This window comes from Clarias gariepinus, chromosome 3 (assembly GCF_024256425.1).
Source record: "Clarias gariepinus isolate MV-2021 ecotype Netherlands chromosome 3, CGAR_prim_01v2, whole genome shotgun sequence".
NCBI lineage: Eukaryota > Metazoa > Chordata > Actinopteri > Siluriformes > Clariidae > Clarias > Clarias gariepinus.
The window spans coordinates 35090001-35106020 of record NC_071102.1 but is presented as its reverse complement, the minus strand read 5'-3'; the positions used below and the strand labels follow the sequence as shown (position 1 = coordinate 35106020).

The window sequence follows — 16020 nt, the reverse complement described above, 5'->3', positions numbered from 1 at the left end:
CAGTCGTGCGTTTCATCAGGTTGAGGATCTTCCCCTTCCCCCTCTCCCCCCGCGGCCGCTCTCTGATTAGCTCCAGAAGCGAGACTGAATGTTATGCAGACGCAGATATTCCACGCCAACCTGTTGATCCTCACAACTGTCTTCTCCATCCTTCTCTCTCTCTCTCTCTCTCTCTCTTTCTCTCTCTAACAAGACGAGGACGCAGAGCAGATTTGACAGGGCAGCCTAGCGAGCGTTGCTATGTGCTATTTCTGGAAATCAATATCCATGCCCCTCTCTCTTTCTCTCTCTCTCCCTCTCTCTCTCTCTTCCCTATTCTCTCCATCTCTCTTTCTCTTTTCCTCTCTGTCGTCTCCACCAGAGCTTGGTGTAGAAGAAAATAACCATGACGTAAGCTCAGCTTTCTGCAAAACAGCCCCGTTTATATAAATAAAAAAAAAGAGAGAGAGAGAGAAACAGGGGGGAAGGGTGGAAAAGCAGGAAAGCCGAAACACTAAGTGTGTCTCCAGAGAGCATGCAGGAGCTTCATGGGCATTTTACCTCCGTCACACACGTTTTTGATAGACAGAGGACGTGCAAACAGCCGTAATCTGGTGGTGCTGATCGGGCGCTCCTGACTGACTTTACGAGGCGGCGGCGCGGGAGCGTTCCGGGGCCGCACAACACATCAGCACGTTCGTCTCAGAGCTCCAAACGCAAACTCGTGTTTCTGTTTAGCCGGAAGAGTTTTAGAAAAGAAAGAAAGAAAACTTGGGTGAATAAGTAAATAGTCAGGGGAATCTTTACTCGTATGGTGCAGCTTTATATCAGACATTTGTGCTGTTTATAGAGCAACCTTCACACATACACACACAAGTTTATGAGACCTGTGTGTGTGTGTGTGTGTGTGCTCTTTGCTCTTCTTTCAGCAGGTTATATAAAGCATTCAGAGTTTGTTCATTTCCACAGGAACAGTCGCATCAGGATTTTGTGTGTCTGTGTGTGAGATTTATCACACTCTGCACCGTCAGCTCTGCTCTGTATCTGAGCTGGAGGAACGTATACCATGATTCACAGCGTCGATCGCACGTCTAACACCCCAAACAGCTCACGCAGCCCCAGAGGACTGTCCTTCAAATTTCATCTCTCTCTTTCTCTCTCTCTCTCTCTCTCTCTCTCTCTCTGTGAGTGTGTTTCTCTCATTCTGTCTGTTTCTCAGCACAGGAATATAGATTCACTTATGTAATCTATGTTAGAGCGAGAGAAAGAGGGAGATGGAGGGAAAGGCAGTGAGATAGAGTAAGAGATATGTAAGAGAGTGAAAAAAAGGACGTGAAAGTCAGAAATCGAGGGAGAGACTAAAAAAGTAGAGAGAGAGAGAGAGTATGATATGGAAGACAAAGATGGAATTCAGAATAGAGAGAAAAGAAGAGACATAAGGACAGAAAGTGAGACAAAGGAAGAGACATGGGGGAGAAGAGGATGACCTAGAGTAGAGCGACAGAATGATGGACTGAGAAGAGTTATGGAGAGATGGAGAGAGACAGGGAAGAGGAAGACAATGATGAGATGCGACCAAGAGAAGTTGTCCCCCCCGCCCCGTGCTGGAGGTTAGCATTAGCATCCTTGCCCTTATGCTTACCACCGGTTGCCATGGTTTCATTGCTAGCACAGGCTATCGTAATGCAGTCACTAGAATAACAACACGTATACACACACAAACACACACACAGCGATCAGTTTAGTGCAAATCTGCCATCTTTCTGAAAAAAAAAAAAAACACCACACTTGCTCTCATTGGTCCCCATCATGTCACTTGCTCCGCCCACTCTGCCTCTCCAGAAGTAGCTCGCCCCTTGAAGCTGTTGAAGAAAACGCGCACATGCTTTGTCGTGTTGAGTTTCAGCAGAAGTGTTTGTCTGGGTCAGATAACCGGACACACAGTCTGTCGCATACTCTCCTACACACACGTGCACTCTCCCTCACACACTGCTTTACTGTTGACAAGCGATGATTAGATGGATGTGTTTCTAATCTGTTCTCACACACTGTTTATCTGAAGTGCCTGCTAACACGCTAACGCATGCACATATGAAATGTCTCATTTCACCCCTGACCATTTTCTCCTGGATTCTGATTGGTCAAAAGGACTTGAGTTTCACTCGCTGTTATTGGACGACGCTCAAACAGTGGTAAAACTACCTGCGCTTCAACACACCTTTAGCTCCCTAACTCCGCCGCCCAATTATCCGTGCGACGTTGTGACGCTGCTGTCTGTCAGCGCGTGAAGGACTCTCCCCGCACCATCGACTCATCAGAAAGCCGGCGGTGAGACAGGCTGTCCTGTCAGGATACGTCCCTCCATCTTTTTCCACATCAAACACAGTGTCCCTGTAGGATCTCAGTGCCCGCTTCAACACACCGAGAAGCTTGAGTTGTATGTGTATGAAAGAAGAAGAGAGGCTCAAAGCTACAGTGTTGGGTAGAAAAAGGGGGAAAAAAATGCAGAGGAGCTGAAAATAGAAGCGCTTTTAAAAGCGCAGTGCGAACCCCAGAGCCCTCGCTCCCTCCCGCTCTCGGCGCATTATTAATCCTGGCTTATTTATAACCCGCGTTTTCACAAGCACACTCCGGGTTTTGTCACAGCCCGTCTTTAATCTTCCCCCAGGAATTCAGGGGTGGGGACAGAGTGGACAGAGGAGTAAATAGAGGACGAAGAAAGAAAAACAAAATAAGACGCTCCCTTATCTTTGCTCTTGTCCCCCTTTAACCCCCCACCCCTACCAACTCCCACCCACCCCGGCTTCGGGAAGACACCAGATGAGGGTAGCCATTTTGATCCTTACACGCTACATTCCATACATCCCCAGGCAATTCTTTTCTTCTTTTCGTCCCCAACCCCCTTGGCTGCGGTCAGCGTGTTTAGATTTTTGCCCTGAATGCGATAGAAAAATTCCACGCTGAGTGCTTGGCAGGCTCGCCGAAAGATTTCCACAGGGGGGAAGTCATTGGTATTCTCACTCAGTTTTCCACTAGCATACCGGTCTTAGCCTTCCTGTCTGAAGTGCTACCGTCCCAGCCCATGTACATAACGTTCACTTTCGCTCGAGAAGGCATTGATTAGTTTTCTAGACCAGCAGCCCTGAAAATAGTCCCGCTACAAATCTCAGAGTCATAATAACGCACTTGCTCTGATGCGGCGTACGTTACCGATTCCATCGTAACATCTCACAAGCGTCCAGAAGCATTTAACAAGAAAATGTTTTTGTATGAAGGTGTTTGTTGTTTTTTTTTTTAACGGAAGAAGTCTCCAGTGTCAGACCAGTTAAGGACAGGAGACAAGCAAGGCTGGTCAGGGATTAAGCATTTTAAGGGTGCTATAACAAAACCTGTTTTCCAATGACATGCCAGTTAAAGACAAAGCATTGTCTTTACAGTATATCATATAGACCATAGGTCGGCAATTGACGGCCCCCGGGCCACATGTGGCCCGCAAGCAAAAACATCTGGCCCGTGAGATTGTTTAAACTAGAGAATGAAAATAAATAAATGATTTTTTTTTTTTTAATCGGACTGACACTCTCAGAAATGCTCTTTGTTTGGAAACCTAATTTTTCAGAACAGAAATATTTCAATCGATCTAAATTCTTATTTGTTATATCTGGATACGAGGGTGAATAAGCGCATCAGCGAGGTGCAGAGCGAACGCTCAACATGCAAAACACATGACGTCTTGTTGTGCTTTGCAAGCACCCAGGGGTCCGTTCTTCGTCTGTCTCTAACTCAGTTAGCTGGATTTGCTTGTTGTGAATTTGTCCTGATCTTGGATTGTTTCGTTCTTCGATGCGCTTCTCGCATTTGCTGTCATAGCAACATATCCGTAAGCTTGAACCTGCTCGGAAGCAGGTTTATTTCATGTAAACAGGATTTAGCCTGCGCTCCTGGTGGGTTATGATTGGTTAAAATGGCGAGGTCACATCTGATTGGTTAAAGAGCACGACTGACGCAGACTGACTCACGTGGGAAAAGAAAAGGATCTTGCATATATCCTTGCATCTTGCACATTTATTTTTCAGGGGTTTGTCATGAATATGCAAATAAATAATTATATATAATAAAAATAAATATTTTATAATGATAAATTATATAAACGAAACTAATTTTATAACAAACAATATAAAAGTATACATGTATTTCAAAAATATTAATATTTCTATTTTTTCATATACAACATATTTATTTTTATATTGCTTATTTTATTTTATTGTCTCATGTAATTTGTAAAGCATTAACCTCTAAATTTATCTTCTAATATAATATTTAATAGCGATTATGTGGGGGGGCAATCCATGGCAGGGGGGCATTTCTGCGCATAACACGTGTTACAAAAAAAAATAGAGCCGCTCTTTTTCCATTTCGTCAACCAATCGCAGGGCTTGTGATCAGTGAGTAGACAACTCAATCCAGCCATACTAATCATCAACAACAGGTGTGCTCGAAGAACCAACCTAGCCGGATCGTAATTAGCACGATGATCTCATCTTAGATGTGTCAGTTTATCTCGGATCTCGGTTCTGTCATTTTACGAGCGCCTACCATTCATCCTCCCCTATTAATTCAATAAATTAGCCAATGTTTTGGTTGTGGCCCGCCATGTAATGGCTTGGAAAAAATCTGGCCCGAGGCCAAACTTAATTGCCGACCCCTGATATAGACAATTGTTAGCAAAAAAGTTATTTCCGTTTAAGAGGTATATAGATTTACAGAGATGGGGGAAAAATCGATTGAGTTATTATTTTCTGTGGTGAAGTTTGTAATGGACATTTACCGGTTGATCGACAAGTGGCTAGAATTGTCTGGTTTTCAGTTTGATTGGCCATGACTGGTGATCAGCTGATCAGCCTCAGATATAACCGATTCTGTACAGAGCGCAGAAGCTTTCAAATGGCTCAACAGAAACTCATTTTTATGGCGTATCAAAAATCTAACACGTTAAAAGGCCTCCGATCTGCCCTTTTCTCCAAACTCTGTGAACGAATTAGTTTTAAACCCCCTGATTACACATGGTTACACACTGCATGCCCAGGTTAGCAGACGCACATGCCCACATGCTCACTATCAAGTTGAGTTTTGAGACTTTAACGGCTGTAAAACGTTTGGTTTTAAGTGAGAAAACTTATGTTATTAGGAACGGACTACATTTGCTTACTCATTAAACATTTTTTAAGGTTTAAAATCGTAACAAAATCAGGGGGAAATGTAATATCGAATCAAGGTATTAATACATATCATGATACTTATAGAATTGCAAATTTAAATGAATCGGCACAGAGGTATTGTGATGATATTGTGTCTGGAGGCAAGTGGTGATTCCCATCACTAATCATTTATTTGCTTTACTACATTGCAAATTTGTTTCCTTAATAATAATAATTTTAAAATATGTACATATATTTTTATAAAATATAAAAAACAGAAAAATAATCCAGAATAATAGGGTTAAATTAATATTTTGATATATTTCATATTAAATTGTTAACATTTGTGGTTGTTGGACAAATATACACGAGCCCTTAAAAAAGGAGTGATGGAACGAATACACTTAAGTGAAATTTAAATATGTGAATATTTATGAATTAAATGTTTATGTGGATTTAAATCCATCTAATAAATCTAAATTAAGATAAATATTATAAATCTTCTCAAATAATATAAATGAGTGCAGGTAAATAAGTGAAACTGTACTATATATAATACAGTGGTTTAATTCTCCATCTCTGTGAACGACTCTCATTTTCACCATCGAGTGCTAATGTTCCTCAGACTGTGTCAGCGTAACATTATAGACTGTAATATTCAAAAGAAATTTGTATGCGGTAAAGAGGATGGCCATTCTGTGCAGGTTGTTATTCTGATTCCAGCCTAAAGACACTGGGGGCGATCCTACGTTTCCTCAAGCCTGGCCTCTAATCTCATTCACTCCTCTTGGCTGCTTTCCCTTCCTCTCTTTCTAGCGACTGTCTGGCAGCAGCTCGCTACTTCCACCAGTTAGTTGTTGTGAATTTAAGTTCTCTGGCTCTCTCACAGGACCTTTACCGTATTGAAGAGGTTCCTCTCGAACACAAATTGAACTGCCTTTTTGAAAACTTAAAAAATAAAATAAAAAAAAAGATTTTCAGCCGGTCCTGAGGGTTTAACTCTTAGGTTTGATGTTCTGGTTCTGCATGGAGGTGCTTAAAGGAACTGTCCAGCGTTTTCAACCCAAGCGTTCGATTATTGTTTGCAGTGCATTTCATCTCTAAACTTGCTTCAAGGGTACTTTGGATGGTCACGGTTCTTTGAATGGCTACAAAAATTCCACTTAAAACCTCTTTGACTTATGTTAACAAAAGCAAGTGACCAGTCAATGTGATGCATCACTGGAAGTTTGTTTTGTGGTCTGCCCAGGAATTCGAGGAACCTATAGAAGCTACCTTGTCAAAGTTTTTAAGCACAACAATTTCCATAATTTGCTAATTGCTAATTTGCAAGTAATATATATTTTTTGTTCATTCATTTTTTGTATTGCTTATCTTGTACAGGGTTTGCGGGAAGCCTGGAGCCTTTCCCAGGTGACTTCGGGCATGAGGCCTGGTACATTTTGGACAGGGTGCTAATCCATCGCGGGGGCACACACACATGCACTACAAGCAATTTGGGAACACCAAAAGTCTAATCTGCATTGTCTTTGAATTGGGGGAGAAAACCAGGTTACCTGGGAAAAACCCACCAAGGACACAGCACGGCAAAGTTCTAACTACTATGCCAACATGCTTGTTAGAGGCAGTTGTTGTTACCTTGCCAGTGTGAGGGTAGGGTTAAAAGAAAACCCTCTGTTTAAAGGTTTTAGATAGGTCTTTGTCCTATATACTATGTCCCAGAAACCACTGTCTTACCCGTGAGAGGGGTAATTTGTCCATATTTTGGAGGTGTGCATCTTGAGGAGGTCCCAGGACTTTTACCCACCATTTAGAACATTTCAGAAAGACTTTGTCGCACATACTTTACAGCACAGTGGAATTATCTTCTTCACGTATCCCTTGAATATGGAATCCGGGATCAGAGCAGAGCCATGATATGGTGCACCGCTTAAGGGCTTACGTTAGGGACGGCTTGGCAGTGCTGCGGCTCGAACCCCTGACTTAAACTCCTGATCTTCTGAGCAGTTACCAGAGGCTTAACCATTTAAGACACAACTGGCTATACTAAACATCCCTGAACACACTCCATAGTGTTTGTTTTTAGAAAAAGACGAAATTCCTTTGGAGTCAAAGTTTCTTCCTCTACTTGTCTCAGAGAGTTTTTCCTTGCCACTGTCCATATGATCAACTGTGCCCAAATACGTAGTTGTTATTTGTGTCTTTGTTTCTTTAGTACCGTTGTGTTGTTCATTAATGAAATGAAATCATCACAGTCTTTCCCGGTAGGTTGGTCAAGTGAACACCTTGGTGCCGGCAATGCATTTGGGATGGGGCCTTGGTGAACAAAAGGTTGTTATACGATCAACCTTGAATTGTTGCTAGCAAACCTCTGAAATCCATATAAGAAGTTAAGGGATTACCTTTGGAATAAAAAATTTGTCTGCATTCTGATATAGTAGCACCTCAAAACATCAAGTTTACTTTAATCTTCTGTTCTTGGGTTTTTACATAGAAGTTTACAGGGTTCCACAGATACAGTATCTTTCCCCAGGAACCCAGGCAAGTCCATGACTAGCAAAACAGTGTTGTACAGTATGTATTCTTGCTGCTGTTGGAGCTTTCTCTCTCTCTCTCTCTCTCTCTCTCTCTCAAAAGAACTATTTCCTTTAGAGGAACCACAGTAAGTAATTAAGGTTCATAATCGGATCTTAAGGATCACTGTTGAAAAAAAAAATAATGAGGAAAAAAAAAACGTAATCCTGACAAAGCATACTTTTCATGATTTGGACTTTGCCCAGTTATCTGGAAGTGCTGCACAATAGGCTCGGATTTATGATTTGGCAGATCATTGTAGGTGCGAAGGCTTGGAGAGATGGAGGGGGTCAGTAGAGGTTGGACTGGACAAGATCGCAGCTATTTTTAGAGCTTACTCGCTGTGGGTAATTACACTAATCTTGGCAATCAGATCTAATCTGAAGAGGACTTAGTCTTGGCTCTGGTTGCATCAGTTCTTTTATTGACCACAAAAAGTTGACTTGGAAGTATCTACCCCTTTTATACCTTCTGCTACCTCATCCTCCCATCAGGACCTGCCACCTTCTTAGTTTCTACTCAACAATCTCTCGCAGACTGTTTATCTGTAATGAGGAGGTTGCTTTCTCTACTTCACCAGCCTTCCTTCCAGTACTATTTTTATCTTCCCTGTTTGCAAAACTATAACTTACTCTTTTCCTTTTCACTCTCTCTTTCTCTTTTTCTCTATCTTTTTCTCTCCCCCTTCCTCTCTTTGTGGTTGGTCTCAATTTCCCAAGCCATCTCTCTCCATCGTTCTCACAGCATATTGACCATGTTTCCCCAGGCAAAACTAGGCTTGACTAATGATTAATCATTGGAATTTATCCAGTTATGAATTGATTACCTTGTCATAATTTTCCAGGAGCTTTGGTACTACATAACTAGACTGTTTGTGTCCATCATTCTCCAGTCCTTTATTGAGTTTTGTGGATTTTTACACCAAAATCCAAATAACCAACCTGCACAAGTTGGTGAGATGGGGTTTCTAGCTGTGTGGGTTGGTGCTGATTTGTTCGCATAAAAGGATGTTAAGGGTCCTGGCCTTCTATAAGGGATCCGCTTCCTTTGGAACCATAGAGCGACCTTCTAGGTACAGGAATCACCAACCAATACTCAATACAATACCTAGGTACCAATTTAGTATTGCGATTTAGTTTGTATCATGATTTTATAAATATCCTAAATCAATATCAGTCTTTTTTCAGATTTTGTTACGATTCTAAACAAACTTGGCAAATAGTTTGCTAATACCGCACAGAATGTTGTGCTTTGTAAATGGTTTAGAGTGCTCCACCTGCAGGATTATAGTGGATCGGCAACATTTTACCACTTTAAATGGAAACATATAAATTGACAATTTATTAAAAAATTTGATACATAAATTGTGATAGATTACTGAACTGAATCTTAAAAACCTTTTGTGATAGGAAAAGAAACTCAGGAAGTTCTTGTGTACCACACCACACTACTATAAATAAAAACACAAAATAATAATGATAAGCTGTTCCTGGCTATGTGTGCCTTTTTTCTTCCCCAAAAGATAAGAGCATTTTTTGCAAAACTCGACAAATCACTAGCAGAACAAGTAAGGGAGACATACTGTAGCTACAAGGAATAGATGTACTTTTATTCATTTTCTGATCAAGGTGTAGAACAATTTCAATATGGTGGGTTTGTCAACACTTGGTTGTTATCCAGTTGTCAGTAAGCTGTCCAGTTGTTGTTAAGCTGATGAGAATTAATCTAAATTTTTAAACTTGCAGGACTTGAACTGAACTGTTAATGTCTTGCTTCTTGACATCGGAAAGCAGTTTTCATTCAAAGATGAAATGCCCCGTTTTGTATCATGAGCATTGTGAGAATATAAATCAGTGTTTCCTGTTATTTCTCCATTCATCCGCCCACATTGCTCATTCACACACTTTCCCCTGCTGTTATACTCCCATTTTATCCTAAAAAGTTGTGTTCACGGGGATCTATGATGGGGAAACACCAGCAATCTGCAGCATGGTGGTGCATTACGAGCTCAGAATGAGATTTGCCAAATAGTGACAGGCTGGGAGAGACGGAGGGGGTCGGGGACGGCTGGAATGACAGCACGGTTATTTTTAGCACTCGCTCTTTGAGGGTGATTACAGTAATCTTAGCATTTGGATCTAATCCCATGACTTAATCCAGATTTTAGTCGTGTCTTGTGTGTTATTAATTCTGCCCTAGTTGGCTAGTTTATTTAAACACATCTGTCCTTGTTTCGTCTTCGTTCTCATCATCTTCCTCCGTTTTTGTTCCCAGAGATCTCTCGAGGTCCATTTCATGCATCTGTAATAAGGAACTGCTTCACTCTGCTTCCTGCCTTCCCTTTGCTATTTTTGTCTTCTTTTGGTTGCAAAACGGAAAAAGAAATCTCCCACCATGCATCTCTATCACTCCTATTTGCTATCTCCCTTTCGTTTCTGCATGATTTCTGCTCCTCTTTTTCTAAGCAAGCTCTTTGCTTTCAGTGTTCTCCAGTTCCGCCGGTTAAACGGTTTATTTTCATAGCGTTGTAAAGATCGCTCGGAGGAAGGGAGAAGACAATAAAGCGGACACGGAAGCCTTCGAGGGAATCCCGTTTCGGGGGAATGACTCTCATCAGCGCAGCGATATGAGGGGATTCCTGTGGCTGAGTGTGTAGGAGGATGCCGCAGTGATGCCGCCGTTTCATTTCGACACACGAAGGAGGTTCTAACTGGATTTTCCTCTCTCGGTACAAAAACTATCGAGCTGTAGAAATAACGTTGTTGCAGACCTGCGTGTACCCAATCATCCAACACATACGCGCACACACACACACTACCTTCACTAAACGATTTTCTGTTTTTCTTTTACATCTTATTTCCAGTTCATGCAAAGCCGCATTATAAGCGGTGCTTTTCACGTTGAACCCCTGGTTTCGTGATCATCACTGAATTTGAGCTGGAAGAACATCTAGCAACCTCGACATCACACTGCGTTACATTGTTACACTACGTTAAAATCTCCTTATGATCTACGGTCTCTAGTTGTAAATCAAAGCCAAATCGTTTGATCAGAAATGATATGGTGTAGGAAACGTACCCTTAGCAGAGCTTCCTTAATTAACGATTAGTTACATTTAGTGACAGTCTGTTGACGTAGTGGTGATGTCAAAAAATAGTGTGTGCCTAAACGTTGTATTTATGCATGTACACACTTTTCTCAGAAGAAAACTTGGACATTGGTACATCTGTACTTCTGTCAATCTTTTTCAGTCTTGTTATAAACACCCCTGTGATAACAAGATAGATTGCTAATCTCAGTTATAAGCTTTTTTTTTTTTTGCTAGTTAGCCAATTAAGGCCAATTTAGTAACTTGTTTTCCTTCTCGCAGCATATTATAAACTGCATTTATTGCAGTATGAAGTAAGAAATATCAAATCTATTTTATTATTTATTTTTCATGCTTTATAATTCCTGGTTGCCTAGCAAATGTTTTTTAAAACACTTACTGCCGCTGCAATGATAAATAAAAGGTATGTTTGACCCAGATGTGGGCAAAGTACTTAAATCCTGTATTTGAGTCAAAGTAGAGATTCCCTAGGGCTAATATTCCTGAAGTAAAAGTAGAAGTCCTCCATTTACTTGTGTACTTGAGTGAAAGAACAAAAGTAGTCAGGTATGAAAAGTACAGAGCTTGTAATAGCTCAGAGTAGCCTTTTTTTAAAGAAAATATTTTTCCTCCATCTCTCTCTCTCTCTGCCTCTCTCTCTCGACAGCAGCATGGAGTCCAAATCTAATTGCCGCAAGAATTATTGGCACCCTTAATATAAAAACCATTTGAGTGCTAAAAATATACGAGGATATGATCTAACCCTTGAGATAAATGTGTTTGCAGAAAATGAAAACATTTACCAAAAACATATATTTTAAAACAAATCCAAATGAGACATAATTATTGGCCCCCTTTAGAACTAAATGTACAGTCAGCACATAACTGAAAAAAAAATTTTTTTTTTTAATCATGTTTGCATTGTGTTTGTCACTTTTGTTATCAGGACATTTTACTAGCTCATAATAAATAACAATAATAATTCTCGTTCTTTTAGTGTGGAAGTTCCATCATTTGGTTTTATTTCTGTATCTAGTAATGAATTTACCGATTTACCGATCATTAATTTTGAGACCTATGTCCTTTAAATAGCTTAGGGTTGGTCTCCGGGGGAAATCCGTGCTAAACTCCTCTGCATGCTCTGACGTCAGCAGCTCGATGCGGTCAGGCAGCACCTGGGCTATAGACAGCAGCATGTTTATATTTAGCGCTCCTGGCTTGACGACGGAGGGGATTTAATCTGATTTGCGAGCAATCTGAATGCTTCCTCCGCACTGCCGTGTTGGTAAACCCCAGGCAGGCGCAGGATTGAACGCTTGAGTGACCAACTAATATGACAGACGAGTTAGCGCGTCCTCCGAAAGCGCTTCTGGCTTTCCGTCTCGCACCTGAGAATGACAAGATGAGAATCTCGATATCCCATTAGCTGCTCGAGGTTTCACACCGTCCTAATTTCTTTAGGATTCGATTATGGAAATTCTGTTTTTTACATGGTTGTAGTCTCATTTATGCGACACGGCACAGAAAAAAAAAAAAAACATTATGCGAGTTTGAAAGTGGGTGTCTCACTGTAAGACTAGGCAGCACTGGGAGCATGAAGGTGTGAGGAAATGCAGGACAGAAATCTGTGGTTACTGTAATGGGGTTTTGTTGGAAACACTCTCTCTCACTCATTCTCTATAACGCTTGACCTGTACATGGTTGGATATAGCCTGGAGCCTATCTCAGGGGACTCAGGGGATTTGGCTGGGTAAATCCATTCCAATCCATTGCAGGGCACAAACACACACACTACGGGCAATTTCGAAACTAATCCGCATGTCTTTGAACTGTTGGAGGAAACCAGAGTACCCGGAGGAAACCCATCAAGCACAGGGAGAACATACTGTACAAACTCCATTCAGACAGACTCGAGGAGGGAATCGAACCCTCAGGCTTGGAGCTGCTAGGCAGCAGTGTGAACCACTACTTCACTTTGATGCCCACAATTAAGCAAATTTTTCCGTTATAAATGAAACAAATTTGTTAAAATTTTGACTCAAGAAATCGAACAGTGCAGTAATCAAAGTTCTGATACAGTCACAGAAAGGCGTGTGAGTTAGAGAGAGCTGCTTGACATCGATCAAATTCCTGACAAATAACTCTATAAGCCAGAAAAGAAGCTGAAGGTGCTATGTTTTCTAAGATGCGCATTTCCTCCACCTCTCTCTCTCTCTTTCTCTCTTACATTCTCTGAGATTTCTGTATTTTTCTTTTTTTTCCTTTTTGTTGTTTTGACCAGGAATCACGCCCGATGTAACTAATCGCTGCGACTCTCCCGATACCGTGTTCACTGCTAAATTGCTTTCTCGGAGGTTATCAAGTTTGCGGCGCATTCATCTCAGGAGTTTTGATTGAACCGTGCCTCCGCGTGCCTCTGCTTCGTTATTTCTCCTCAGCCTTACTTTAGAGCGAGTCGAACTTCCCTGTCTCGAGCTAGTGGCATGAGAATGAGCTGATAGTGGAAAAAGTAAAAGAATACACAGCACGCGGCAGACAGGAGCTCCAAAAGTGCATTGGAGCGGCGTAACCGTAAAAATTGTAACGGTGTCAGAGACAAAGCGTGTTTTTACTCTAAGAGATATTTCACTCCAATAGTCAGGCTTTTATTTGATTTTTTTTTTTCCTGCTGAAACCTCCTACTAGTTATGAATATTCATTCATTCATTCAAAGCAGCCTGTCATTAATATTCATGACCTTGTCTTTTATAACCTGTTCATTATTCATGATTCGTTATTTAACTGAGATAATTCAGCCACGTCCAGTCACACTGACCTTTTCACCGCCATCCTGAGAAAAATCTTGCGGACGGAAAAGACTAAAAATGTCAAAACTGAACTTTAGCAGAGATGATGGTGAGTTCTGTATGTTTGAGGAGCGAAGGCAGGATTTACGCGGTACTTTTTCTTTTCTCTCGTCGTTCGGAAGCTTAAGTTATTACTAAGGATACCTGAGAGGATTCCTTCCAAATCACTGCATAGTGCGCAAAATAGTGTGTGTGTGAGAGAGAGAGAGGACACCAGCTGTCGGTTCCTTTGTGTAGTTTGGGACCCAGCCTGTCTGTCGAATCACGAAAAACATTCAAGTAAATCTTTCACATGATTTAAATGCGTTGGGTTTGTTCAGTTTCTAGAAAAACAATTCCAAAATTTTTATAGGGGACAAATTGTCACGAAGAAAGACATAATTTTTTATATATTTATATATATATATATATATATATATATATAAATAATTAATTAATAAATATTGAGCTTTTGAAGCATTCATTCAGCCATGATGTCGATTTCAATGAATCAGTCAGCGAATCAGTCACTTTAGAGATGAATCCTTCCTGTGTTGAGTATCTTACTTAAATTGTAGCAGCGGTATGCAGTCGAGGTCCTCACAAGCCGTCTTTCTCTCTGTCTCAAAAGCAAAAAGAAAAAAACTGAAACTGGAGACTCCTTCCATGAGGTTTTGTTGAACTCTCCTGTACAGCTTGTTTACGTTTTTGATGTATAATCTGATCATTTCCGTCCCCCGTCCCCTCTCTCTCTCTCTCTCTCTCTCTCTCTCTCTCTCTCTCTCTCTCTCTCTCTCTCTCTCTTTCATTCTCTCTCTCTCTCTTTCATTCTCTCTCTCTCTCAGTGGTGGAGGTGAAGAGCTCGCTGCCCTCGGGCATGCAGAGTCCAGTAGCCGGAGGAGCCGGTGAACAGGGAGGAGGTGGAGGAGGAAGCAGCAGTGGAGGAGGAGGAGGAGGAGGAGGAGGCGGTCCGGTGGACTTGCGTACAGATCCTCGTCTGAGCGCTCTGAGCGTGATGGATCCGGCGCTGAGGGAGCAGCAGCTCCAGCATGAGCTCCTCCTCCTCAAACAGCAGCAGGAGCTCCAGAAGCAGCTCCTGTTCGCCGAGTTCCAGAAGCAGCACGAGGTGCTGACACGCCAGCATGAGGTCCAGCTGCAGGAGCACCTCAAGGTAGAGAACTAGACCTGAGCAGGAGAAGAACTCCTGAAGCATTGTGTACGGTTGTGTGGTGTTAATCCCAGTGGGTTTTAAAGTGGGCTTTGAGGGGAACGTCCAGGGGGTCTGTCTTTCTGTTTCTCATTTAGTCATGGCACGGGGTGAAACCTGCTCACAGTTAATGTGCTTTATTTATTTATTTAATTATTTATTTATATAATTGTTTGTTAGATATAAAATGTTTATTATTAGTTATAGTAATAATAACATAAGTAGCATTTAAGTTTATAATATATTATATAATTATATTATAAAGATATCATTTGTCATTTTACATGAAAAATATATAGAGATAATATAAAAATTATTTTAAATTATTAATTTTAGCATTTATTACAGTATTTGTCAAAATCTATTTTCATTAAATGTACTTTTACTCTAAGTACTCTGGGTACTTGGGGGTACTTTTTTTCCTTATTAATTAATTAATTAATGAATTAACTTATTGATTTATTGGTGAAAGGATGGATGAAATACAAAAATGATGGAAAAGGAAATGTCTAGGGTTAGTCGATAAAAAAAACACATTTGTTTGCTTGCTTATTTGTTTTTGTTTGTTTATTGTAATATTCAATAAATGAATAATTTAAATTATTTTAGGATTTTTTAAAAAGAAAAATGCTTTATTATAACGCCATGTAAAAATAACCGATATTGCAGCGCGCATTATTATTTGCAATATTGCACATGTATTTATTTAAATCTTTTTTAAATTATCATATAAGACTTTAGCGCTCCTGCATCATTAGCTAAAATATGAAGTTATGGTTTGTACACTGACATTTAAACACTGATTTAAATCGAGTCATTTTAAAATAATTATTTTGTAGTTGCACGAACGAGAAGCTACAGGTTTAAAAAAAAAAAAAAAAGTGTCTGAACAAAATGAAAAAAATGAATGAGTGGGTGTATAAGGGGTTGCACTTAGTGTGTATTATTAGTGTGTGTGTGTGTGTGTGTGTGTGTACACTTTTGATTTGGTGTCTGTGTGGGTGTGTGTGTGGCTGACGTACCAGAATCGACATGTCCTCTCTTTCACCTTGTGACTGTTGCGCACCAGATGTGTTTATCTCTGTGTGTGTGTGTGTGTGTGTGTGTGTGTGTGTGTGTGTGTGTGTGTGTGTGTGTGTGTGCGCGTGC

General features: G+C 40.7%; 1 protein-coding gene across 5 annotated transcripts in view; it reads left to right on the top strand.

Moving 5' to 3' along the window:
- The window catches only part of hdac5 (histone deacetylase 5), an 84474-nt gene that overhangs the window by 43654 nt on the left and 24800 nt on the right, over positions 1-16020 (top strand). For all 5 annotated transcript variants that reach the window (XM_053492424.1, XM_053492422.1, XM_053492423.1 and 2 more), the window contains one exon: positions 14510-14835. In XM_053492424.1, the coding sequence (XP_053348399.1) occupies positions 14510-14835 (326 nt within the window). The remainder of the gene's footprint in view (positions 1-14509; positions 14836-16020) is intronic.